General features: G+C 44.2%; 1 protein-coding gene across 2 annotated transcripts in view; it reads left to right on the top strand.

Moving 5' to 3' along the window:
• LOC107186814 (zinc finger protein rotund-like) overlaps positions 1 to 18,548 on the top strand; it is a 111,573-nt gene extending 93,025 nt beyond the window's left edge. For both annotated transcript variants that reach the window (XM_015574754.1, XM_015574755.1), the window contains one exon: positions 16,978 to 18,548. In XM_015574754.1, the coding sequence (XP_015430240.1) occupies positions 16,978 to 18,135 (1,158 nt within the window). In that variant the 3' untranslated portion in view covers positions 18,136 to 18,548. The remainder of the gene's footprint in view (positions 1 to 16,977) is intronic.
• Positions 18,549 to 27,134: the final 8,586 nt, after the last annotated feature.

Here is a 27,134-nt window from a genome sequence, read left to right as displayed (position 1 = left end):
CTTCGTTCGCGTCGCACCTAGGCGAACCTCGAAACGCTTTGGCCTCGTTTGAGCGTCCTAGAGTTCGTTGTTTGCCCGTTTCGAACGTGATCGGAATGGGAATCGATCCCCTCCTTTGGCCACTATTTTGGGTACTCCAGAGAACGTTTAGATTCTCAAATTTCTCGCGCCTTACAGCATCACGCTAGAAAGTTGCAAGTTTGTGGAGAATCGAGGACATAGATGTCGTTGTTTTTCCGGCGCGACAGATGAACCTGAGAATTTCCACGTTTGCCGATCTTTTTGTTGTCTAATTATTCGACCGGAAATATCCACTCTTCCCTTGAGATAACTTCTCTATTTGGAATCAGCCGTAGAATTACAGCTCGTCTCGACCACATTCTAATGATCTATCAAGCTCTACAAATCCGCTGAATCCATCGCGGCAATAGAGAACACGCGTATCATCCGATGGCAAAAAGGAAACGAGCGTGCCTCGAAAGAAAGTCCTCCCAGTCTTTCATATCTCGACTTCAGATAAACCGAGGTATCCTTTCGAACGCAAGTGTGTAATTTCATGGAAACTATTTAGGCCGGTTAAAAGGCTATATAATCCGGAGGAGGGGGGATCGTCCGGGTGACGGTGGTCGTTGATCTCCTTCCCTTCTTCTTCTTCTCGTCGTTTCACGGTTCTCGTGATCCTGAAGCACCGTTCCTAGGAATGCGAGGACGGTAATGAATGGCGAGAATGGCCTGTCCGGGTCGCTTAAGCTCGATCCACAGGTGCGGATGCTGCTTCCGTTTCCCGCTCCGGCTCGACGGAAGTTCGAATCCAACGTGATGCTCCTTTTTCCGTAAACGGTGTGTGTGTGTGTTCTCTCACCGACCAGCCGAGTTACCAATCACCTTAAGAGATTCGTGAAATCCGTGACATGATTTATCTTTTGAGATAAGGATTTTCGGAAATTCTGTGTTCGGAGCTTGAGTCTTTGTTTCTGAGATTTGAAGACACTTGCGCGTTGAAAACTTCCAAGGGGTTGCTAGAGTTCGAAGGATCGAGACAAGATGTTACAGTTTCGGAAGATTGTGACGATCTAAAGTCCCTGTTTCTATCTAGAACCGAATTCTAAATACGTTTTGAATGTTTGAACCTGTAGGAAGCTATCCCAGGATTTCCAAATCGCATCATGATTCAGTGAAGTACTACACTCTGGAAACATCGCAGTGATGCATCCGTTCTGTTTTCCGACCCAGAGATTAGGAGCTTCGGATCAATCCAGGAAGTTCCCGCGCAAACGATCGCAGTGGTTTGGAGCCATAAAGGCGAGAGATATGTAGTAAATGGCCGGGAACTTTTCGACGAATTGCAAATTGCGAGCGCTAATGTGATCTTCAATTATGAGTCCTCCGTATAAATGACTGGTTTACACAGAGCTGCGGGAACGCCGCGGGTTTTAATGAATGGCGGTTTCACGGACGGTCCGTTTCAGCCTGTTTCGTACCTAACCGCGTGGATCCTTCGCGTGTTCTTCGTCTTTCATCGCAAGAACAACAGAAAAAATAGGTATTTCCAGAGTAACTGATTAAGACACACTTTCCCCCTTTTCTCAACGTTATTTTCAGAATTAGGTATTTAGGTTATAAGTGGACTTGATGCATTTATCGTATACATGATTATCTAAAATTCAGTACAGTTAACCTTTTAATAAAGTTTGCCGAAGTTTTTATTTCCTGTAGAATCTTATAGAAGCCTTCACGTGGCTATGAAATTTCTATTGGACTCCGATCTTTGTAAATCGATCCAGAAAAATTGGTATTTTCACTCACTTGTATTTACATACGTGATAAAGACATTTAATAATAATATCTAGAAGTTGTTGTGAAGAATTCAGCTTTCGTCGAAACTGGCAATAAAATAAACGATTCTGTCGAGTGACTCGGTGAATACAGACGATCGATGAGGTCCAGATACAGATCTGTGAGAAGTCTTCTCAGGGTTTCGGGGCGAAGAATCTTCGAACGGTGGGGATCGAACAGAAGTCGTCTTCCGTGTGGCGTGAAAAAGAATCTGCCGGTTCGGGTTTCGCTATTCGTTAGGGTGGTCGAACGGAGACGACCAATTAGAAAGAGGATTGTATAATTGGGGAGATAAAGAATCAGCTGGATACTCGTCCGGGCACCTACCAGCTGCCGCGTTCAGGCACCACAGATGAGATTGCCGAGGCGAACGAAGAAAAGGGATCGAGAGAATCATCGTCCACGTCGCCCTCGTCATCCCCATTATTATTATTATCATCATTATCATAATCGTCAACGATTTTGTCGTGAATTCTGGCTCGAAGCTCCGTGTCGTTCTCATTTTTTCCATTCCTACTCCAGGTCTTAATGTCTTAACTCTTACAGTACCTACCTTATAAGTTTTGCGGGTATCGTCGAAAAGTACCTTGAAAAATATGCGATGTTTGAGGTATCTATTAAAATTACATTGCTCTTACTATGTAGCCTCTAGGTGTCGTTACATGTGTTTAAATTATATTAAAAATGGAAAGCCGATATGTCGGCTCAAGGTATTTTTCGGAAACCCTACGTAGCCTACTATATGTCAGCTCTGAAATATTCAAAAGGTTAAAACCCAAAGAGACTCATCTCATCCATCTCTTGAATTACTCACATTTCGAGTTTCGTGTAGGTACCTATACATATCTCGTCGATGAATTATCGAGCGTTAAACCTTTCGTGTTAGCAGTCTGTAAGCTCGATCACCGGTGTTTTTTTCGTCCCTCCCTTCGTGCATCGTTGTCTTCATTAGCATTATCGTTCCACGGATGCTCATGATCCGCGAAAAAGATTCCCTAGGTTACTGATTAATGCTACAATGTCGCGGGGCAGTACACGATTACGAGGCCATCGGTCTTCGCGACTCCTGTCGTCCCTCCTGGCCGTTATCGTATCGCGCATCTTTATGCCCTGGGCATCATCATTCATACGGGGGGCAGTTTACATTGTCACCGCGCGCGCCCCGGACTACATACTTCGTAATTTCACGTAGAGAGTCCAGGGTAATCGATAAAGGGAACGACGCCGGCCGGCCGGCCGGCCGGTCGCTTGGTCGTCTCCTTTTTCTTTTCTTTTTCTTTCTCTGCCGTGCGTTCGGCGTCGCGGGACCCGACGTCGTTATCATTAGCATCATAATCGTCATCGTGCGCCATGAAAGAAAAGAACCAGTTTTCAAGAGCTCAAGACCTCACCGACGGACGTCCCGCGAGAAATTACGTGCGAGTCCGCTGGTTGTATACTCATATGTACGCTCCGTGACTTCGCTTTTCCAATCACGGCGTTGCGTAATGGAGATTTCTGGTGTTTAGTAGGTTCTGCAACACGGTTTTTCACGATCGTCCACGTGAGCCTCGACATTAGGGGACAGAGAGCTCACCGTTTTCGTAGCGAAGGATCAAACTCGTTGGGTTTTCTTTTTTTCATTTTTCAATGAACTTAATCCGTGGATAGATTATCTAGTCATGATTGTCACCGTTGAAACGTTTGGAAATTTTGGAAATTGTTGGAATCAGGATAGGAACTTTCATTGGAAATTAACGTTCGATGACAGGTCACCAATGAAAGTTCGTTGCGCTTTCTTTAATTCACTGACGACTGTAAGCGTATAAACAGTACGTCACACGGTTTAGCTGACAGTTTTGGTGCTACTATTTGAAAAGGATTAAAACCAGAAACTTCCTTTTTCTCCGAGGTTATTTGTCGAGTTAAGAATAAAATCAAAAATATATTAAACCTGATGCAAGTTCTTCTTTATGTTATAAATGCATAACACCTGCAGTCTATTTATAACTGTTTTTAACCTGTTTCTGAACTTGAAACCTTCGATCGTCGGTAGGTTAATATGTCGATTGCCAACCTGTTGTGCTATGCAAAACATTTTGCGTAGTCGTCAGATGCCTGCAAACTTGTAAAACGTAATTATACTCTGTCAGTGTATTCGTAGTCAAAATTTAATAGACACATATCATCAAGATACACAAAAGCGACGGTAAAAATTTAGATAATGAAGCTTTTAATCGACAAGATTTCCCGTTCGGGCCCCCCGGTATATTATGTAGAACGTAGTTTCTCGCGTAAACAGTAGTAAACAGAAGCACAAAAGCCATTCATTCTACCTCGAATTCCAAACGGGCGGGAATTTCTCGTCACACGCGAACCTGTGTGGTTCCTGAATTGTTGCCTGTTCTACGATCGTCCCGTACGATAAAACGTCCCGCCGAAAGGCCCACAAAGCATCACACCGCAGAATCACGAAAGGATCTCTATTTACACACATTCTCTCTTATAGCCCCCCCCCCCCCACACCGAATGATGCACGGGGGCAAGGGGTAAACCACGCGGTATAAGAATGGGAAAGGAGCGTTTTCCACCACGAGGCACAATCATACACAACCGTGAATCGTATGGAAAATCAAGTAGTCCTTCTTGCGTGCTCGATTATCGTCGCGGCGAACACAATTTCCCCCTACCCTGGTTCGAAGATCTTAGGGGGATTATCAACGATTATCATAATACTGGGGACACCGCGTGTGTGTGTTTGCGTTTCTCTGAAGATTGGATTGACACTTAATTGGAATTTAAACATACGGGATCTTTGCACCCTTTCCTTGGATTTCCTACTTATGCTTTCTTTTTTCGAGCAATTATGGTGTTACATATACGCGCGCGCTAATGGATCGGTGCACGTGAAACAGCCATTTCAAACGAGAAACTTCGATAATTCACTTCGTTACCAATATTCAGCAAGCCAGATCTTAAAAGTGTCATACAACGATCTAAGGATTATCTCGTTGAAACGAGCACACTCTTCGATTCTAATCTTCACAGGTCGAGAAACGATTTTAAAACTTTGTATCAAACATTTTTTGTTAAAACTTCATCCTTCCGAGTTAATCTGGGCTACCTATTCATCTTTTTGGTACACCCTGTATGTGGCACTGACGTTTTACCCAAGAGAATCGAGCATCCCTAGTTCAAAGTCAAAGAGGTTCGAATCTTCCTTTCGCAGCAGACATCGATCGTGTGGTTTCGAGTCGCAGATACAGCCCACGTATCCCAGCGTCGCGACGCCTAACCTCGACGCTCAAAACGGGATAATTAATAATTCCCGGAATAATTAGCCGGCGGGCACAGGAGAGAAACCCGTTTTCGATTTCAGTATCGCCCAAGTCGAATCGTCGTCGTCGTGTATCATTACCGCGGCGACGCTCGAGAAACGTTAACAACTGGTAATGACGGGCGAGAGCACGATGGCTTGAAAACCTGTCAACCGAGACACGAGAGGAGGCTTGCACAATACCGTTCCGGTAAATCGTGCTTCTGGCCGCAAGAATCCGCCTCGTCAGTCTCCCCCTTTATCCGGAATAAATGTTTCTCGAAACAATCGCCACGGAGCTGTTGCGAAAAAAAGAAAGAAAAAAAAAAACGAACGAATTTCAAAGAGAACGGTAGACCAGGCGTCGTACAGTTTCACGATCAGGCCAGCAGAGGGTGAAACCTTCGAAAAAGTCCGCTGTGCCGTTGTGAATTCCTCGCGATTCCGATCATTGGGCAACGCGCGCGCGCTCGTCGAGGTCTTGGCGGATCAAGGTTTCGAAAAATATGTACAACGTGACCGTTCGACTGAGACCAGAGATTTATGAAACGTGGATAAATGGAGAACTGGCTTAAAATATTTAACATGAGACACGACTGCTGCTGCCTCAACTGCTCGTGTACGTAATCGTTTGTCGAACGGAACATGTCCAAGAAGTAATTTCTGTCGATTTTAAATGAAATTGAAGCTTGTGTACAAGACGCAGTTAAATTCTAGTCCAGTTCAGTTTATGAATGTACAAAGAGAGCTTTAGAAGCCAAGAACATTAACGAAATTGATAATCCAAAACATTAAAACGTCACACTGGAGCTTCGAGGCGGCGAAAGAGAAATGATTGTATATGGGCGACCGACAAATATTTTCCCTGCGTGTGGACTTCGAGTTTCACGTCAACTTGGAGAATGACGGATGGCCTGTGGGTCCCCATGGTGGATGGGCCAGGGGCCCTCTAAAGGGCACCGTGTAAGTGCCTTTTCGAATATCTCGGGGATTGTTCAGTCAGACGAGATATATCCCGGTAATCTGTCGATTCTTCGTGAGCAGGAAACATTTGGCGATTTCTCGGCCAAACGGAGAGGGCCCCCTTTTCATCGTGTCCCCTCTTTTCTTCCCTGGCTCGAGAGATATCTCGGCTCTCGAGCGCGAAAGCCGGAAATTTATCAATGAAACGCGGAAAAAACATGATCGATCGGCCAATGGATTATTTTTTCAGGAGGTTCTACTTCCTCGCCTCGTGCCTCGCGCCCAGAGATCAGGATAGGATACAAGGGTTGAGACAGCAAGGAAAGGGTCGAAAGGAGTCCCTTTAATGAATATTTATCCCAATTCCGTGGACGCGTCCCTTTGTCCAGGAACGAAACAGACTTTCTACCGTTGCAGCGAGGTTGTTTCAACGTGGTCCCCTTAATGGCACTCTAAAATGGCGGGACAATGGATGTTTCGTTTTCGTGGAACGGGAATCATTCTACCAAAAGAAGAAAATATGCTGCCCTCGGTGAAAAATGCGGGACGGTAAAACCACGAGCGATATTTAATATTGTTGCTGCTCCCGTTCTATTTGTCTCTATTGAAAACGGTGGAAAAAAAGGCCCTCGAGAGTGAATCCTGAAGTTTGTCGTTCAATCGAATTACAATGAATATTTTTTTTCTGGGCAAAACAATAGCTTATTAAAGGGACTATAATAAATCCCTTCAGAAGATTTGAGCAACAAATCTTCCATAACACTACTAATGATGTTGATGTGAGTGTTTGGTAGATAAAAGGCATTTGTTTTCGACAATTTTAGCTGCTAAATTTTGATTCTGGGCCACGATGGCGTCATACAAATTTAAATCTACTTAACAACGCGTTTTCGTTTTCGAGATCGATGAAAATTCTATGAATGGACAATAAAATCCCGAAACGGGAAAACAGAGGAAGGGGAGCGTGGGTGAAGCGTGTTTCACGGACAGCCCTGAATTTCTGGCATCGCGACGCGGTGCAACGTCGATGCAATTATATCGCGGCCTCGGACCAGGGGGACGTGTGTGACAAGCGCCGTTTCGTTTTCACCGGACGCAAAATTTCTATCAACAGGTTGTCACGGGGATGGTGACCGCGGTTTTCGACCTATCCAGGGGAATCACTTTCACGGGCCGTGTGCACGCCCGAATGGATGGAAATTGATGCGTGGCGGTGAATCGCTTTATTCGTTAAATAACCGTATCGATTCGAGCACCGCGAGGAAATCGGTTTTCGGTCCCCCTCGCGCGAAATGCCTGGGTAATTCTGTGCGAACAGATTTACCGAATTGAAAAACAATCGGGGGACATTGGAGGGTTATTCATTTCCACGCTTAGAAAAATTGTATTCGCGATTTCACATCAGAATGTAATTAATATTTCTGTGCTTACTGGTTCGAATGCTCGCGAGTGTCCTCGTAGATTTTGGTGATACTTTGAATTTATACTAAATCTCTATGCCTCTTTAAACGGGACTGCCAAAACCGTCATTCTGTATTCTGATTTAATCTCCAGGTTCTTCGACATTTCGTGGCTCTTCAATTTACATCCTATTGCCTTCGATATGTGGCTTCTGAAGTGTATTATCTTTACTCGTGTATGGTTATTACTAGCGTTATCATTGATTTAATGGAAGAATTTATTTAACCCTCCGTTGTCACGTTGGATCAAACTGACCCAGAATTTGACTTTGAAGTGAAATATCTTTGAGGCATCATTGAAAACGATACTACTGGCGCCATGTATATAGTAGTAGTTTCAGGTATCTTAAAAAACGTTTTGTCAGGATTTCGTTTTTCTACAAGAATTTTTTTAAACTAGATGAAACTTTCAATGTCAATTTTCACCGTGAAAATATAATCTACAATGTTGTAACTTCATCTAAGAAATTTTTGCGGCTTGATTTAGCAAATAGTCTTTAAACAACAATCGATTATATTCATTGGCTGGGGTTATATTGACACAGTGTGACAACGAAGGGTTAAAGTATAAAGAATTAAATACTAATTTGCAATATTTTTGCAAATAAATTTGATAGATCTCCGTGGTAACGGAATGCTTACTCTCGTAGGGCACGTATATACACTCGTGGCAAAAAAGTAAGCGCGAATTAGTCTTATCGCTGGCCACGCGTCCGAGCTGAATAATCTCCATCTACATTAAATTTCGTGGAAATTGAAGCCTGCGTTAATCGTTATCATGTCTACTCTCGGTAATTTTTGTTAATTACCGCATATCAACTGACACAGACGAGACAGGATTAAACCGGGAAAATGGCTGTTGCGATGACTCGGGGTCTAGCACGCTCACGTTTGTCGGATAATTTCCTTTAATACAATAAAATAATCCCTCGATGGAAGTAGCTACGAGGCCGAACCGCGGTTGATCGGCGCCGATTAACCCGTAACGCAATCTCATCGAATCAATTTCACCTTTTATTTCCCTCGCATTAATCTCCCACCACTTCTCTTCGTAGCTCCGGTTTCGGGCTCGCGTTTACTCGTTCCTCTCGTTAATCGTAATAAACAATTTCGTGCTTCCGCGGGCTCTCTTTATTACTAATTAAACCGGTGTAGAGTAGATTTGTCCGGGGCTACGAAACGAGCAAAATAAAAACAAAAAAACGAAGAAAGAAACGAAAGATACCGAGCCGCGCGTCCAGAGCAACGATGACGACGACCGAGCAAGAAGCTGATTGTTTCGGCCTCGGTCGATGTTAATACAGCAATAAATAATTGCTGTGCTTTTCGCGTCGCTGATTGCTTGAAACGTCACTGATCGCCTGCATCGCGATCCCCAAGAGTCGAAACACGTTTTCGAGGATCAAGCTACTGTGCGCTTTCTGTCCCTTTGATTGCTTGATCCTCGTTGGAGACCAATGAAACCGCGCGAGATCTTGTAAGTGTCAGTAAGAGAGATGGGGGGGGGGTAGAGTGGAACGAAGAGAGAAAATTCGATTATTTTACGGGCCATTCGAGTCACGACCCTGACGACTACCGAATAGTCTTTCTCTGTCTCGCCAGCGCCTGACGCGCACTGTCATTAAGGTCGAATATTCAAATTGAATTTACGAGTCCTGGCCCGAGGCTACGCGTAGGCTAACACCGGTCAGCCACGAACGTTGGATCCCTGCTAGATCTTCTCTGATGGTCGAAAGGATAAAGGGATCCTTAGTGGTCCTTGGCCTCGAGTCGACTGAACAGTAATGAGTCTCTCTAATCGTCAGTTTCGTATTGTTGTGGTAATGAAGTTTCTGGTTATATTAATTTATTGTGTAATTTCTGGAAAAAGAATTCCTAAAACGTTTAGTTTCCGAGAAAATTTCTGTGTTTTTTTTTGGTACACGGGAAACGGGGTGATTCAGGCGATGTGTTCTCGACGATCTCTAAAATTTCTCGAGAATTTTTTGAAACGGACGAAACCTCGAAATTTCGCGGCGCCAGGTTAATTTTAGCACCGTTCATGCATTATTCATGGGATATTCGACGTTTAAAAGTCCTGAAAATATCGACGTCCGCGGGGTATTTTATCGGCGAACCGATGGAAGCTAAATTTAATTAGCCACCGGTAATTGAATTGATTTTTATCGACGTGGACCTAAAAACCACAGAGAGAAATCCTTCTGGAGCACCGCGTGTGTAGATCGTCGGGTCCACGCGCGAGATAAATTCATCGTTGCTCTTCTAGTCCGCATACCAGAGGTGTGTAATTAGAAAAAAAAAATATGTGGAAACTTTCTTGGGTCGATTAATCAGGATTCCTAACAGTCATCAGGGGCGGCCCGTTTCGAGAAATCACCAGGCACGGTGATTTTCTCGGTTCCTCGACCGTCCGGGAGAGTAAATCGTGATCAATTAATCAGGAAATCGTAGGAGCACCGACACCAAAAGCAGCCTCGGAGCCATGTGTACTTTGACTCTTCGTGGTTAAAAATGTTGATTTCGTCTGTTTTTTTTTTTTACAATTCAACACGCTACATTCTCATTTTTCGACGTGATCGGAAGCCGTTCGATCGGTTACTCTCGATATTAATCACAAACTTACGCGAGTTTGATGGTGGCTTAAACGAAATTTGTATTCCTCGAGAGCTCGAACGAAGTCGAAGGAAGGAGATCCTTTTCTTTTTAATCTGCATCACGGTCAAACTTTATTGCCTCGTTGTCGACTTTTAGCGGGTTTGCTAATTCCATGCTGCTCCCAGGCCGCGGGGCCGATTCTCGAAATTCCAGAAACTGGAATCGAAACTGCGTCAGAAGATTTTTTTCGTTTTTTCCTAGACGAAATGATTCCCATTGGAGCTCTGGTCATCTTATAGAAATTACCAAGAAACTAATGGTATTATGTACACTAAAGAAACATGATTTCTGTACGATGTATACCGTAACAGTTGTTAACTTTGTGTGTTTCTTTCACTCTCTGTTCTCCGATCAATGCACGAAGAAAGGGTGCATCGAGTCACGCGACGCGAACCGCCAATTTCCGTGGGGCCCACGTGTAATTCGCGGTCGGACAAAGGCGAACCAGAAATGTGTCTCGATGCCCATTCCCCTGTCCACAGAGCTCTTTAATCGAATTACATCTCGATCGACATATGTATTTGAACCAGATTCGATGACGTTCCGCCGTAAAACTGCAATTAACCGTTTCATTACCTTACAATACTTCCCATCGACGAAATTGCCTGTAATCGATGTCGAATTATCGTGAGAAAAAAGAAGCATCGATGTGCGTTCGAGTAGGTTCTTTCAGAGTTGCGGTCCCTGGTCTCCTATTAATTAAAAGTGTCAATTTGTAACCGATGGCACGTAATTTGCATCGAGCGCAAACGAACACCGTGAATTATTTACGAGAAGAACTTTGGAATCCGCCGATCGTTCATCCTCGACGACGTAATAATTCGCGCACTAAGACCGTGGGGACAACTTTATTGGCCGATTTGATTTCCGTATAAATTGTACGTTTTTCTTCGTCGTACGCTGATTGTCACTGAAATAATAAATTAGGCGTCTACTGTAGTGGACAAATGCCTATAGTTAAGGAAACCGCTGCAGGAGCTTTCGTAAGGATTTTCTGTCTCCCGTTTTCGGAGAAGTGTAAACTTCCGAGACAACGAGAGATTGATCTTTCGCAAGAACGGAATTCCGCGCGAACAATTCTGCGGCGGTAGTAAAATTTTATTAACAAATAAACCCAATTGCTGTCGTCGGGGCTCTCTCGGCACCGGAGCGACACGTTTTCGATAAGCGTAATTACGCGTGTGTGCATTAAGCCACCGGACGTTTGCAGAAAGGCGATGTGCAACGAGGCCACGAGGAAAAGGGCTTCTGACGCGACGAAATTCGTTCGCTCGTAAACGTTCTATCGGCTCCGCGCGAAGGGCAACGTTAATTGGTAGTTTACAGTTCCCTTATCGTGCGTCTTCGGTGAGACGACAAAAATTCACGTAGATGGTACTAAAAATCTCGTAAAACTGTGGGCCAGCGTAATCGAGACTAACAGAAATTATGTCATTGATTAAATACCTCAGTTTCTGTGAAAGCAATACAGTGGAAGTCTTATTCAGACGAAAAACGCACGATCTTTCCGTTTAACTCAAGATTTCTGAAAATCATTAATCCTCATTCGAAAAGCATCAAGACACTCGAAAACAGACTAATCTTAAAGAATCGCCTAAAATTCTAGCTTGTTCTCGTCTGAAATCATCGTGATCAGTATTTCGGATCCGGACTCGTTCTCCTCGGTCCCCTTGAAAAAAAAAAAAAATTTCCAAGATTCTGCCGGCCGAAAAAAAAAACACCGAATCGCTAGCAAAAAACGGCAACTCTGTCGTCGTTAACAAAAGAAATATCGATTAACGAAGGAAAAAAGAGAGAGGAAGCGGACTCTTCTTGGTCGATCGACGGAAGTGAAGGGCCCGTTTCTTGGAGGATGGATCGAGGCGCAATCAGCGCTGTCGTGAGCGGCTTTTAATCGACATTCCCCGTGATGATTCCTTCGCCGTTCGCGAGACGAATTTCCTGCTCGATTCCTTGATCCTCTCCGGATTAATCGGCGTGCGTGAGCGCACGCAGCTCTTGGGGCCCCGAAAGAGAGAGGCGACGACCGCGCGTGAAGAGGTAGGGGGGAGAGAGAGCGATCGCGTTACGTGGGCCCCGTGAGCGCGAACTTGACACCGGCAAGGACGCGTTTCGAAAGGAGGAAATAAAAAATACACCGACTGGCCCCAGACCGTTAAAGGACGCGACCACGGCTTACGGCGATGGCTACGAGTCAGCTGTTGAAGACGCGCTCAGCAGAACCGACGAATCGCCGAATAAATCATCCGAGTAAAAGGATCGCGATCTGTTGGACTCGACCTCGAGACGATCGACGCGAGAATTAACGTGTGGTATGGTTGTCGCGGGAACCGCGAAATTGCTAACGGGATACACGCGTATACAGAATTAATTCCTCGCGCCTGCCGGCTGTTAGGACAGCTCTCCGTTCGTGTACTTCTAGAAACGAGTGATCACTTTTTAAAATGTAGCGTCATTCGAGTTAACGGACGCGGGGAATAGAGTTATTTGTAGGTCTTGCTTTGATCCGAGAGCGTTTATTATAGTGGGATGGATGGGTGGTCGTGGATATCGACTGAATAAGGATGATGTACAAGATAAAGCTGCTTGGGATTTTTAGGTGTAGCGAGTTGGGAACGAATTTCGTACACAGTACTGGTAAACTTTCATTTTATTGACTAACCAGAAGGCTGTAGTGTTTTTCAGTTCATTTTAACCCTTTAACGACCAGACCCTTAGATCGTTATTTCAGAATTATGAGACTGATGAGAATTAGATTTCAGATTTAGATAAATCTTTATCTTCCTTTTCTCTATATTTTTCTCTTGTCATACTTATCTTCTATTTTTTCTATACCCGACAACTCGTATTTCAATCTGCCCCTGCACAATCGTATTTTCTCCAGCGCAAATTCTATCGGTCCATTGATTTGTACCTCCAAGAGCTCATAAAATGTCGATCTTTACGTACACCTGCTGTATTTCAAAGCGGCGCATTTCCTAACTTGTTTCCGCAGAACCTAGCGCTCGATACATGTCGTGTTTCACACGTCCGTCGCGAGCAGATTTTGCGCATTAATTTGTTCCGCTAGGATCGTTTCGCGATTCACTCATTGCCGATCGAGAGACAAATCTGTGTGGGCATTTCACGATCTTGGTTTTCCCGTTCACCTTCGTCAGCCGCCGGGGGCACCGAAGACGAAACTCAAATAAAAATTTCGATCCGTCCCACAGTGGTAAAAAAAAACCCAACAAATCGGGAATAATTTTAGAAATTGGCGGTTAGCGGTGTTGTAGAGTAATGCGGTAAAAAAGGGCCTAATTTCTATAATTTTCAATTCATGTTCCTTTTTTGTTCAGAAATATGTTTTTTTATTTTAGGTAATGAAACGATAAAACATCTAGTAAATACTTTCCATGTATTCTAGATCTTCGCAAACTTTTATAACTTCTGGTGGATAATTCGCATTTTTTTTGGGACTTATTTTATTAAAACGAGAAAGATAGGGATCGGAGGAAACTAGAAGACCGTGGAAAATACCTTCCATAGTTTCTAAACTCGAAAATTTTGTACATTTCCAGTTCAAGTAAAATCAATCCAAAGAAGCGTGCAGACTAATCATCAGCAGTTTTTAAATTTTTCAAAGAACCAGAAAAAATGGAATGATTTTTTTATCGGACAGATTCACGGCGCCAACGATAGTTTCGCGGCTGGGGTTTCCGGTGCCGCCGGAGGAACCTAATAACGGTGTTCCGATCCGTCCAATCATCGATCATCCTTGGTACCCAGACGATATCCAGTCCACGACAATCCCGCGAGAAATTAATTTATCGACGCGTTTCCAACACAGTAGTTGGGGGGGGGGGGGGGGGGGGGGGGTTCGACTAAATTATTACTATAACGGTTGTAAATTTGTAACGGTTCGAATCGCGGGGCCGGTCAACATAGTTCCGCCTCGGGAATCTTTTCGTTCGGCGAACAAAATTACGGGACGTGTCTCACCGTCGTCGCTGGTCGTCTCGTTTCCAGGATAATCCGCTCGAGTTTCGTCTCGGTGAGTTTTCGAGTCGCGGACGACGGCGTTTCGCGACAACTTCGACCTAATTCGTAATCAGGTTTCTTTTGACGACGACTCGATCGTCCGTCTAGTATACCTATTGCTGCAGAAAATGGAACTATTTCTTTCAAGGGGGAACACACTTTGAACTATATATTTGGTCAATTCTAGAAGATATTAATAACAACGTCGTTTTAAATCGAAGATTCGTTGTTCTTTTTAATCTGATCAACACTATCATTCACTGTCCTTAGCTTCTTGGTCTTATCAGCTTGTATGCACCTACAAGGCCACTGAGACCTCTACATATATCTCTGTCTGTTACAAAGATACAACTCAAGATTTTCTATCTCTGGTCCCGTTTATCGCGTTTGTGAAACAGCGAATTCTTTCTGTAAAGATCTCGATCTTTTGAGTATAAATCTTGAGGAAGATAATAACGAAGAGACTAATATCGTTCTGTCGAAAACCTCCAAGGTAGAAAGGCCCTTTAAACGTCCGTGCCAGTCGACACAAGTCGTCGAAAAAAAAAAAAAAAAACAGGATCATCGACATCCGCGTAAAAGCATTATCCTTCGAAGGCCGAACGATCGGTTTCTATGATCCTGGGGCGTGGCACTGAAACGATCCGTCGATCCGAGAAAGGAATCCGTCGTTTTACGTAACAAATCTCGAGTGATCCGCGACCAGCCGAGAAACCTCCTGCCGTAGCCTATGTCTCTACGGTCGTTCCTCGCGTGTCCAGGATAGTTTCCATGATTCCTGGCGTGTTGTCCTGCCCGGTGTGCGATATCCCCGGTCCTGGATCGTACTTACCCCGGTTATAAGAGATTTCCAAGAAGTCCGAACACGCATCATTGTAATTTCAGAACAGTGAGGGGGAATCTCGTGACCCGAGTGAATTACTTGTTGCTCCGATTCCTTTTTCCTCTTTGCTATCCGCCACTCCAGGTCCACGCTCTTCGATCTTCGTTTCTCTAACAAAGCAATCGGGAGGAGACGTTTTATCGCACGGAACAAATGATCCTAGTTGATCTGGAACCAGACAAATTACGGACACACGGAGAAACATCCACGGGGACCGGATGGATTCGTTTTGATTAAAACGAAATCGAGCATTTTTCAACGGAAGAGATCCACGGGGTCTAGAGGAGACCTCGGTTCTTGATGGGACATATCGTCGGGAAACCGGTCCGTAGTAAAAATTGCTGGATGATCACAGTAGCGCAGCAGCATCGTTCGTGGAATCGGCAGGAAATCAGGGCAACTTTGTCTTCCACGCGAACCACACGGAGTCCGTTTCCCTTCTCGAGGTATCAATTAGATCGGACAAATTAGAACACCGGTCGAGTCAATATTGATACCGTAGGAAATCGGTAGGAGCGTTAATGAACAGCCTCTTTCTCTCTATCTATCTTTCTTTTTCGTTTGGCCCCCTTTGGTACGAACAGGGAGAGAGAGAGGAGCGAAAATAAGAAAATAAAAAGAGGTATTTAAGGCTACCGACTGAAAGAACGAACTACCGTACAAAGAGAGCCGAGACACATCGCGAGGGGGAACGGAAAAAGGAGAGCTGAGAAGGCGAGAGACGGAGAGAAAAGATGAAATAAAAAGATGTAGAGGGGGATCAAGAAAGGAAGAGGGAGGGGAGAGAGAGAGAGAGAGAGATCTCTATGCGGTAGCTGAAGCCAGTCAGTCAGGTATGCCTGGAGGCTAGGCCATGATAGACAAGGTCATCCTCTCCCCGCCTTTACACGTACTCGGGGCTCCGGCTACCGGCCAGTCCTCGTTTACATTTATTTATTTATAAATATACCGCGGCGCTCGGCTAATGCGCCAGCGCACGCCGACAGAGAAGAAGGAAGCGAAGGCACGATGAAAGGAGAACGGAGAGAGAGGGAGAGAGAGAGAGACCACGATGGGAACCCCTTCACCTGTCGATCCACACTCATTATTTGGCTGTTCGGGGCGCGCAAATTGAACCGTGGCAGCGTCACGGCTACTCTTACACGGATCGAATATTTTAAAAGTCACCTCTTTCGATACTTAAGAACATGGTTTCCTTGGCCTGTAAAATACGATGATGATTTAATTAAAATCTCCCCGTCTTGAACGATCTTTTCCCATCTTCCAAACAAAATTGAATACTTACTTTGTTCTAATCCAGTGTCTCCCAACCTTCTTTGGACCATGCCCCACTTGAACGCCTCAAGGATCTCAGTGATTCGTATATTCGTTCACAGACCTCTGCGATAACAATTAAGTGTCGAAACTTTTATGCAATTTCTATTTATATGTATATTCCTCTTATCGTTACATTCATCATCCTTTTGTGATATGTTTTTCGTAATTTTGAAATACTGTTCACATTTTGGTAAATAATTTGGTCCACTGGAAGCGGGGCAGCCTTCCGTGAACGAGTCTGTGAGTCACCGTAGGTAAAACTGTTGTCGATAGGGTGACGAATGTCCACGATTCGCTAATTACCCCCTAAAATATGAAAATTTTCCCTCGGTGGTTCATACGTTCCACGTTGAGAAACACTAGTCCAATCGAACGAACCCCCCCCCCCTTATTTCGAAACCTTCGATGTACAATTCCCCCTTGGATCGATTCCCAGTATTTTCAATTGTTTCTTGGTAAACTCCTCGATGTATTCCTCCCAGTTGTAAACGACCCGACAACTAAGTCACAGTCCCACTGACCACACGCCCATCTCTTTCTCGTTGCAGATCTTCGGTAGCAAAGCGGACCTGCAGCTTCACACGCAGATCCACATGCGCGAGGCGAAGCCGTACAAGTGCACGCAGTGCGCGAAGGCGTTCGCAAACTCCTCGTACCTGTCCCAGCACACCAGGATCCACCTGGGCATCAAGCCGTACCGCTGCGAGATCTGCCAACGGAAGTTCACCCAGCTGAGCCACCTACAGCAGCACATCCGCACGCACACCGGCGACAAACCGTACAAGTGCCGGCATCCAGGCTGCACGAAGGCGTTCAGCCAGCTGAGCAACCTACAGAGCCACTCCCGTTGTCACCAGACCGACAAGCCGTACAAGTGTAACTCCTGCTACAAGTGCTTCTCCGACGAGCCGAGTCTGCTCGAGCACATACCGAAGCACAAGGAATCGAAGCACCTCAAGACGCACATCTGCCAGTACTGCGGCAAGAGTTACACCCAGGAGACGTATCTGGCGAAGCACATGCAAAAGCACGCGGAAAGAACGGACAAACGACCACCAATCATCGGTACAGGTCTAAGGCCGTCGATCCACGCGATGGCGGCCCATCATCAGGATCACTATTGGCCGAAGGTCAGTCCCGATTCGATGATCAACGATCTACACGAACGTCTGCCGCATCATCACACCACCGACTACCATCAGAACCAGAACCCAGAGATGTTGTTACCTGGCCACGGTCATCGAGGCGGCGAGTCCATAGAGAACGATTCAAGGCAACAAACCCCCCAACCTGGCGCCAATCATCATCCGAACAGTAGCTCAGCGTTCACCCCGATATCCTCGATCTCGATAAACTCGATCTCCTCGATGCAACACCCCTTGAACCCGTTGAATCACCTGCACTACCCAGGCAGCCATCATCCAGCCTCCAGGCCGTACCTCTACGAAGCGTTCAACACGACGCAGAAATCCTCGCCGGCCACATCCTCGTCCGGCGTGACATCGGGCACGACCAGCAACCAGAACGCGGCGACATCGTTCCCGAATCAACTGATCAGCCTGCATCAGATACGGAATTACGCTCATCAACCGAACCTCGGGAATCTCGGCAATCTAGGGAACTTTGGGAATCTTAGCAACCTGAGCAACCTGAGCGCGTCGATGGAGAGCCACGCGCTCCTCGGCGGGCTCAAGGAGAAACAGTAACTCCGGCTGGTCTTGGAGGATTAGGAGAGCTGCAACTGCTCGCTGCAATTTTCTCCTCGGTTTTCCTCTTAATTCCTTCTCTCTCTTGTCCATTGTTCCCGGTTTCCTCCTGTCCCCCCATTCACCTGAACCACGAACGCCCGAACGGAATCGTCCAGCGTTCCTCGTCTATTTTTTCCGTCGATGAACGACGACGATCACCTAACGGATGCGTTGATGATTCTTCTCCCCTGGGTGAGGTGTATCTCACAAAGAAAACGGTCGAAGAGCTCTTCGTGGATCCTAGGATCATTTGGATTCTGTACTATACATATATCGTGGTGCGTGCAACAACCTACCTGTCGTTCCTGTTCTCCCAGCACGGTGCCCACGGGTGTGGTGGTTGTTCGCTCGTTCGTTCCTGGGTATACTACCGCCGCACAGCGGTCCAGTATCAAATTTTAACAGTTTAAACGGTCGTAAAGAAATTTCTTTAATTCTTCGTAAACCTTACATCGACTTATTATTAACCGTGCAAGATTTATTATTGGTCTCCTCAGATCCTTTCGTATCCTCGATCTCAATTGAAAATAGAAAAAGATTTCCCTAAAATTTCATATTTTCATGATGTTCAAAACTGACTGTTAGTCATGTGAGAATCCGAAGAATTCATAAAAATTTTCATCATTTATTTACTCCCACTTGAATGAAATTATAAGTTACAAAATTTTTTTATTATATCAGCTAAATAAGTATACGAGCTGCTAAATTTTTATTCTGTACCACTGTGCGTCGGACCGAATTCGAGAGAAACACTCGAATCGAAGTCATTCAACGCCTTTTTTGTTTTTGTTTTCCCTCTTATTTTTATTTGAGATTCATTTACGGACACACTTAGTAGATACATATACAAGTGGTCGATTTTTTCACGAGAGAATTTCGAAGGAATTATTTTCTTTTTTCATTTTTACGTTTTTAAAATTGCAGCTTTTCTATCGAACATCATTTGCGGAAGTGAATCAACCGATTTCAGAACGTTCTTACAAGATGGTTTACAAAGAAACGAAAGACGATAGGCGGAAGGGTAAGAGAGGAAAGATCGTTTCTCATCGAGAACGATCTTTTTTTCTCTCTCTCTTTCTCTCTGTTCGATCGATACGAGTCGAATGCAGATCGGCCAGGCGACTTTTAATCGTTTTAATGCTACCGGGCATCCATGCATGAACGGCGAATTATTAGAAAGTCCGTGCTCGGTATCGATCGATCGATCGAGAGAGAAAGAGAGAGAGAGAGATATCGGTTCACCGTCGAAGGCACTCGTGAATCGGCAAGATCGATCACCGGTCAGCCTCGATGTAACGAACCGCTTAGCCTCTCTCGTCGTTGATTAACTTTCACGTTCGGAGTTAGTTAGAAAGTAGCCCGGGGAAAATGATTGCCGGGGTTAACCACGTTCTCTGGTAATCTTCGAAACGAAGTCTCGCGGGCGGATAGCCACCCTGAACGACGAGAGTGAATGATCCTTGGGCACCAGGCTCGCTTACAGCTACAACATTCCCTAAACTTACTTTCGGGGGATATGTATCCTCCATCGAGTTCCGTCAAGTTCCAAACCTTCCTCGTCTCCTTCGCCCCCCCCCCCCCAAACGATCTCCTTAGGTTAATTGTCGAGCTCACCTGGAGTCGCGATCCAGAGCCTGCCTTCTCTGTTTCATGCTTGGCTGGTCCCATCGATGACGACGATAATGATTTTCCTGTTTTGTACTTTTTAATCATGTATGGGTTTAAATTTTCGTGTATCTGATCTCAGGTAGCACGATATGGTTTTTTTTAAATATCGTTTAGAGCTCCTCTCTCTCTCTCTTTCTCTCGCTCTCTCTCTCTCTCTCTCTCTCTCTCTCTCTCATAAATACACACACGTTGACCGCTACAAGTTATCTGTATACACGTGAAACATCGCGACTTTACTAATCATGTCCGAGGTAACTGTGCATACAACGTTACCTCGATAAATCTTTTTTCTTTTTATATATTTCGTCGATTTGTTATACTAGTCTTAATGCCAAAACTACAAGCTTCGGGATAATAATTATGAGGACCTTAGGATTAATGAAATTGATTCGAGCAGTTTTCGGTTTTATCGGAAGATGAATTTTCGGCTGGTCGAAGTGATTCGTATAGATACCAGTGGTCAACGTGTCGGTCTCCCCCCAAAAGAAGGAGAAAGAGGCTCGAATTTTTTCGTGGTAATTCAATCGGATTTAGCGACGATACTGTTTGCAAAATAATTACGTTTGTATAAATGGAATGGTTACGTTTCGATGAATGGAAAGTAAAGTCCATCCAGAACATACACACAGAACACTTGATCCTTTGGGAAGTGGGGAGAGGGGGGTTCAACCTCCGCAGAGTATCCACGAAAAAGAAAAAAATCGTAACGAGGTGTGGGGAATCGATGGGACCTGCGTTAATTCCGTTCTTTTCACATTCCTGCCTCCCAGGAGCACTGTTCGTAAGAGGGAATAGCAAATGCCAGGAGAAATCGTGCCGTGAAGTACACCTATTTTCCAAGGGGTGGCTCACCCTCTTCCCCCTTCGAAGGTGGAACGGGGTGGGCACACCTTTCTGGGTCGAGTGGACGTTTCGCTCGCAACGGGATAATTAACGAAGAGCATGAGAGAGTGTATACGTGTTCGTGTGTGTGTGCGTGAGTGTGTGTAAGAAAGAGAAAGTGTGTGTGTGTGTGTGTGTGTGTGTGTGTGTGTGTGTGTGTGAAGGGGTGAGTTAGAGCGAGAATAACTGGAAACTAAGCATCGCACGCACCTTTTAAATAGGAGTTACACGCGTACATACACACATCACATGAGGGCACAAATCGTGTGAATGTCCAAGATAACACTGAGAGAGAGAGAGAGAGAGAGAGAGAGAGAGAGAGAGAGAGAGAGAGAGATTTAGGGTAGGTCGATGACAGTGCCACGAAAAATAATAAATACGAAAGTAACGGAGATAATAGAGAATTAAAGTGGACCGAGAGAGGGGTTAGAGGCTGAAAAGACGAGAGCAACGTGAAAAAATAAGCACCAGGCGCACAGAGAGAACGGAGAAAAAAGGTAGAGAGTATGATACGGAGAACCTCCTTGTACATAGCTATTATATATAAATATATATATATATATATATATAAATAAATGAATAAATAAATATTATATATTATTATTAATTGATTGATTAATTGATCGATTAATTGATCAATATTCGGTAGATGCGTAAGCTAAAAATGAAAGGAAGGATAGAGAGACTCTACTGAAGATATTCTAAGTACCTTGTCTAACGAGAGAAAGAGAGCAAGAGTGCATGAGTGAGAGAGAGAGAGAGAGAGAGAGAGAGAGGGAGTTACAAAAAGCAATCGTTGCCCAAAGTTATTTACGATAATTTTTCGTTTTCGTATGAACGCGTTTCCGTTCCGAAGTCGTGTCGCGCCGTTTCGATTGACTTCGACGATCGATCGTTTATTCTTCTGCTTTCCTCCTTCTTCTTTTTTAATCCCTCGTTTAATTCTTCGATCGTCGGGATCGATCGGAAGCAACGGTGACACGACGACAAGCTTAGGTAAAAATTCTCGAGGCGTGCGAACCAGCGCCGAAAATGCACGCCCTGGCAAAATGGACAAAGAGGGGGATAGAGACAGAGAGAGAGAGAAAGGGAGGTGGTGTAGAACACGTGTACTGTAGATAATTTCTTGTTATGGCGTCGCGCGTGTCCTCGTCTCGGGGGGTTGCTTCCTTCAGAACCAAAAACAGAAACGAAAATTTTCCTTTTGTTTTCGTCGTTTTTTCCCCCACCCACCCTGTCAATCCTAAGTAACCAAACGAACACCGATCTATTTTATTTTTTTTTTACCACCCCTTCCACTGCATTTTAAAGAAGAATTGCTCCTTGAAAAAATATTCCGAAGGACCGTGCAATTGGGAAGATAAAGGCTCTCGAGACGCGACAAGCCGGCGCTCCACCTGTGCTCAAGTTGTTTAAAACTATTAGTTTGTTACTAAGATGTGGACGAATGGACGAGAGAGAGAAAGAGAGACGAATAGATGATGAGCGTGTCTGCTGCGCGCGAGCAAGGAAGAAAGACAGAAAGAGAACGAGAGAGAGGGTTGATCGAGAATTCTCTGTGGCGGAAACACACACAAACCCGATCTTGAGTTCCAAATCGCGTTCGGACGTTGTATCACTCCCTGTTCTTTCCCTCGTTCTTCCGAACGGTGATCATCGCCACGATGATCCAGAACGGGGGAAATGCCGAGGATCGGTGGGGGGTGTGCGCACCGGAGAAAAATGAAATTAACGAAAAAGGGGAATCGCGACGTTTCGGCGCCGAAACGTCGCCGATCGCGTGGACGACGAGAACAATGACTAAAAAATTTATAGGAATCGTCGTTTCTCGTTAACGTTTATTCGAAATTCATCGGGGAGGGGGGTGGGAGGGGGCGAGTTTCGAGGATTTTGTTTTGGGGAGTGTGGGTGGTTACAGTGTCAGGTACCCCCGCGCTTTAATTGTGATCCTTTTTCTGTCTATCCTTTAGTTTCATTGATAATTATTTTATTATTATTTTATTAATATTATTATTAATTTTTATTATAATTACCGATTTCGTTTAATAAACTGTCACGTTAATAAGAAAGACACACCTGGATATTGTGGAGATGACGAGAACGTTGGAACTTTTGTTTTTCCCGCCCTCCCACAGTGGTTGGGAATCAAAATTTAGTGGTTCAAATGGTGAAAAACAAATTTCTTTTATCTTCCAAAAAACGCAAATCAACTTAACCATGGAAGATTTGTTTCATGCATTATTATTCTCTTCAGGCCCTTTCGTGCCATCACTTTCAGTCAATAACAGAAGAACGGCTTCCCTAAAACTTCAGATTTTTATGAAGATGTTGAGAAGAAATTGTTAGTGAATGAAGTTAGTCTCATCGAAAATGATTCCTAAAATTGATGAAAATATGTTCATTTATCTGTTTTTATTTGAATAAGATTTTGTAAGTTTAAACAATTTTTATTCCTTGAGCCAAATAAGCTTGTGAACTGCTAAATTTTGATTTTGAACCACGCACAAAACAACCCTTTACTCCTCTTTCTTCGTAGCGTTTAACGAGCACACGGTGAGTCCTGTACCATTGATTTCCTCTGCGTTCACCGGAGGCAGGAAACGCGCAATCCGCCTCGAGAATACGCGAGGAATAGAAGGGAAAAGGGGATGGATAGGTTTCGTCGAACGAACGCTGTGCCTGTCCTTTGTTGTAAACAAAGGAATATATGTGTTGACGCGTAGGAAATTATGTTAATTTTGTTAATGAATTGTTCGTTGTTACCCGTAGAATCGAGAACGAATGCAACACGAGCGAGATTTTCGGCGGTAGAAGAAAATCAGCAATTCAATTAGCGTCTCGGAGGGTGGTCCAAATGAGTTGCAATCCTATTTTTTAAGAAAACCTTCCTTTCCTCCCTTTTCTTCTCCGTAGACCGTGTCTCATTGTTTGTTCCCTCGGCCCTTGATAATTTATTTTAACAAAATAAAGTTCACGGAAAGATATGCCGTCCATTATTGCTTTCAGAAGAAACAAGGAGGGAACAGCGACGAGGGGTGAACGGACCGTTTTTTAAGTTCGTTCTTTGATCGCAGAAAGTGTCAACTATTAAACATTAACCTCGGACGAATTACCCGCTTGAATCTTCGTCGTGAATAAGAAGAAACTCCGTAATTTTTGTTTTTTTATATCGATGTGCCAACGAGAACAATCAAAGATTGCATCCACAAGTTTTTAAACAGGATCGATGGATGATCCATTCACTCCTCGCGCGCCGTCGATCGTTTCCAAGCTTGTGATTTTTCGGAAGCGAATAAACAGTTACACCGACAGAACCAGCGAGACGTGTATGGTACTTACTTTTTTATGCGAAAGGAAATGATCTGGAACTCGGTGTAGAAAATGCGCAAGATCTCTCGAAAGAAAATTACAGGTCAGTTGTGTTTTCAAGGATCGAAATCCTGGGACGTTACGGTTCCAGGTCATTTATTTTTTGTTTTGTTTCGTTCTTCGCAGTCACGGATTCTGTTGGTGCCCATGAATTACACCGGAAGACCCCAGGCCACGAAGCCTCTTGGTCGCGGAAAGGTCATTATTACCGTTCTATGTGTCGTCGTAACCCTGAAATTTTAATTTCGTTCCCTTTTCAGTCTACTCGGTTCCGTTCGCGAGTTCGGACGTGTCAGATTATTCAGAATCAAAATTTAGCAGCTCACATGCCTATTTACCTCGAGCAACAAAGAATTTTGGAAACATATATGAATTTTTATCAATTTTATCATTAATTTCTATTTTTGACTGAGATCGATGGTATCAAAGAGTCTGAGGAGAACAATAACGCATGGTACAACACTTTCATGGTTTATAATAACTTAAATTTTTTTTATGAAAAATTAAAGAAATTTGTTTTTGTTTTTAATCACTTTGGCGACTAAATTTTGATTCTGGACCACTGTGCGATGCTCTTACGAATAATATCGTGAAGCGTGTAACAAGTGTTTGGTATTTTTTTGCTTTTGCTCAAGAATCGATGGCGAAACAGTGTCGTCGTCCGTTCCGAGTTCGGATATAATCAGTGATCGTGAGTTAACGTGACTCGAATCGTTTTGCACGAGATCCATTCTTCGCGTGATATCGTCGCGACGGAAAAAGCGAAAGGATTGAAAGACGGCACGTCTGTGCGTGTGTATGCGTGTGTTGTTTGTGCGTGTGGGGAACAGGAAACCGACAGAGAACGAACGAAACGGGGAGAATGAGAGCGAGAGAGGGTAATGAGAGAGAAAATCGCGTATAGGCAAAGTTGAAGAAGGGAAGAAAAGAAAATAAAAAAACAATATATTGATTATATTGCGTGGTACGAACAGAACTGTGATATTTTATTGTATAAATTTACGGTAAACAAAAAGAGAAACAAAAAAAGACGTGAAAAGAGAAACGATGATGAAATAACGAAGAACAAATCTCTGAACCGGGGATATACTTACGTAGAAACGGGATATTAACTGTATTTTACAATGAAGTGCATCCTTAAGCCATTTAAACGCAATCGTACGAGTATCCCTTTTAATGTTTGAGACGTTTTCGAATTATCGACGAAGGAAAGATTCGAAAAAAAAAGAAGAAAACATTTTCATCGGGGGGAGGGGGAAGCTTCAAATAGCCGTGAAATTAAACGAGCTTTCCGACGTGAAGATATGCCCCTCGGTTCCGGTCCATTCTCAACTGGAAAAGGAATACTCGGCCGTTTTTTTCGGGCCAATCGCGAATGCCCTAGTGTCTAATCGTTTCCTGTTTGTAAAGTATATATATAGATATATAATATAGATATATTATATATGAATTAAATGTTTGATAAGAGAGAAACAATGCGAGAAAGCGGTTACGACGAGAGAAGAGGGTCTCACTGCGCGACATGTTAATCGAAGCGATTTTAAACGGCACACACACACACACACACCAGAGAGAGATACACGCATATACACACATGAACACACAGTTAATAGCTAGAAGAGTAAGTAATTACGCTACGTATATAAAGTTTCGAAGGAAGATCAATTGTTCGCGCTACTGATCGTCCTCTGACCGAGAACCCCCGTGAATAAAGGGCGGAAAGATCATCGAAGAAAATTGTGTTTCCTAATCCCTTGCCGATCGAGCGACACGCGACGAGTGATGATCGTTTAATATTAAAGATCAACGGCTGTCAATTCGCGACGAGTGCTACTGTAAAACATTGTTACGAACGGTACTTGAAGATTGAACGTTTCTTTTTTTTAATTGGGCCGACAATTAGAGGACGTCTTTTAGGGATAAGAAGCGAGTATGTAATAATATCCCTATTATACTGCGGGAACAATCGTACGTGGTGACAATTTTAAGACATTGTATTTCTTCGAGAGTGGCGAAAGTTTGTACATACTTTTCACGAACGTTTCACAGTAGCATTCGTTGAAATCCTCGAGTATACAAGAAACCCCCTCCTCGCAGTATTTTACAACAGTGCGCTAATCTCGGAACGACAGCAGGACAAAGAGACGTTCTATCATGAAATGTACGAGCAATAAACTTTCAAAATTCAATGTCGTGAGAGAGAGAGATTGATAATGGTTGAGAGAGATCGATTCTCATCGAGATCGATGATAGAAATCGAGTATTTTACGGTGGCATTCTTGAACAAAAGATAGATCGAAATATGAGAACCATCGAAGAGCTTCGAGAAAAAGAGTTCATCGGATCGTAGTTGTACAGTAAACCATCGATGAGTGTTCGAAGGCTCCTCGACACTGGACATTAAGTATTTCATAAATTAATGGTCACGTGTGTCTATCGCTGTGTTGAACCTTATTAAAAAGTCAACGTTACACCTGGGGATCTCTCCTTGTCAGTGACAAGGAGCTTTCGAATACTCATCCATGATTTACTGTACTATGCTCGGGGCTAGGAGAACACTGGCCCCCCTCAAGGTCCCATGAGTTGAACGGCTAACCACACGATACACAAAATTTCCTGTCCCGAATACAATGTGTCCCGTCTTCGACATCACACGAAATCATACGTGCGTCCGTTCCCGTGGGAATCCAACCGTTTTTTTTTGTTCTTTTTTTGTAACCTCGAGCCGAGCCGGGAGATCGTGACAAGAGAGGAAAAGCGACCGCAACACGTTGTTCAGTCCCTAATTAATCGTCGGTCTGTGGCACCTTAATGAACGCGATACAACGAAACTACGATCATCGTTCCGCGTCCTATGTGTGTGTGTGTGTGTGCGTGCGTGCGTATGCGTGTGCATGTCGCGTGGGTGTATGTATGTTCGCCATCGAGTCGTAAACGCGGAACGTTGGTCGCGCGTGTCGAGCAAGAAGTTTCGTGAGTACGGAAAAGCGATCGCGGACAAATAACGAATAATAAAATCTTTCCGTAGCGAGCACGAC

Source organism: Dufourea novaeangliae, unplaced genomic scaffold, assembly GCF_001272555.1.
Source record: "Dufourea novaeangliae isolate 0120121106 unplaced genomic scaffold, ASM127255v1 scaffold90, whole genome shotgun sequence".
In the NCBI taxonomy this organism is placed as follows: Eukaryota; Metazoa; Arthropoda; class Insecta; order Hymenoptera; family Halictidae; genus Dufourea; species Dufourea novaeangliae.
The sequence above is the reverse complement of the archived record's forward strand: the minus strand, read 5'-3'. Positions and strand labels throughout refer to the sequence as shown.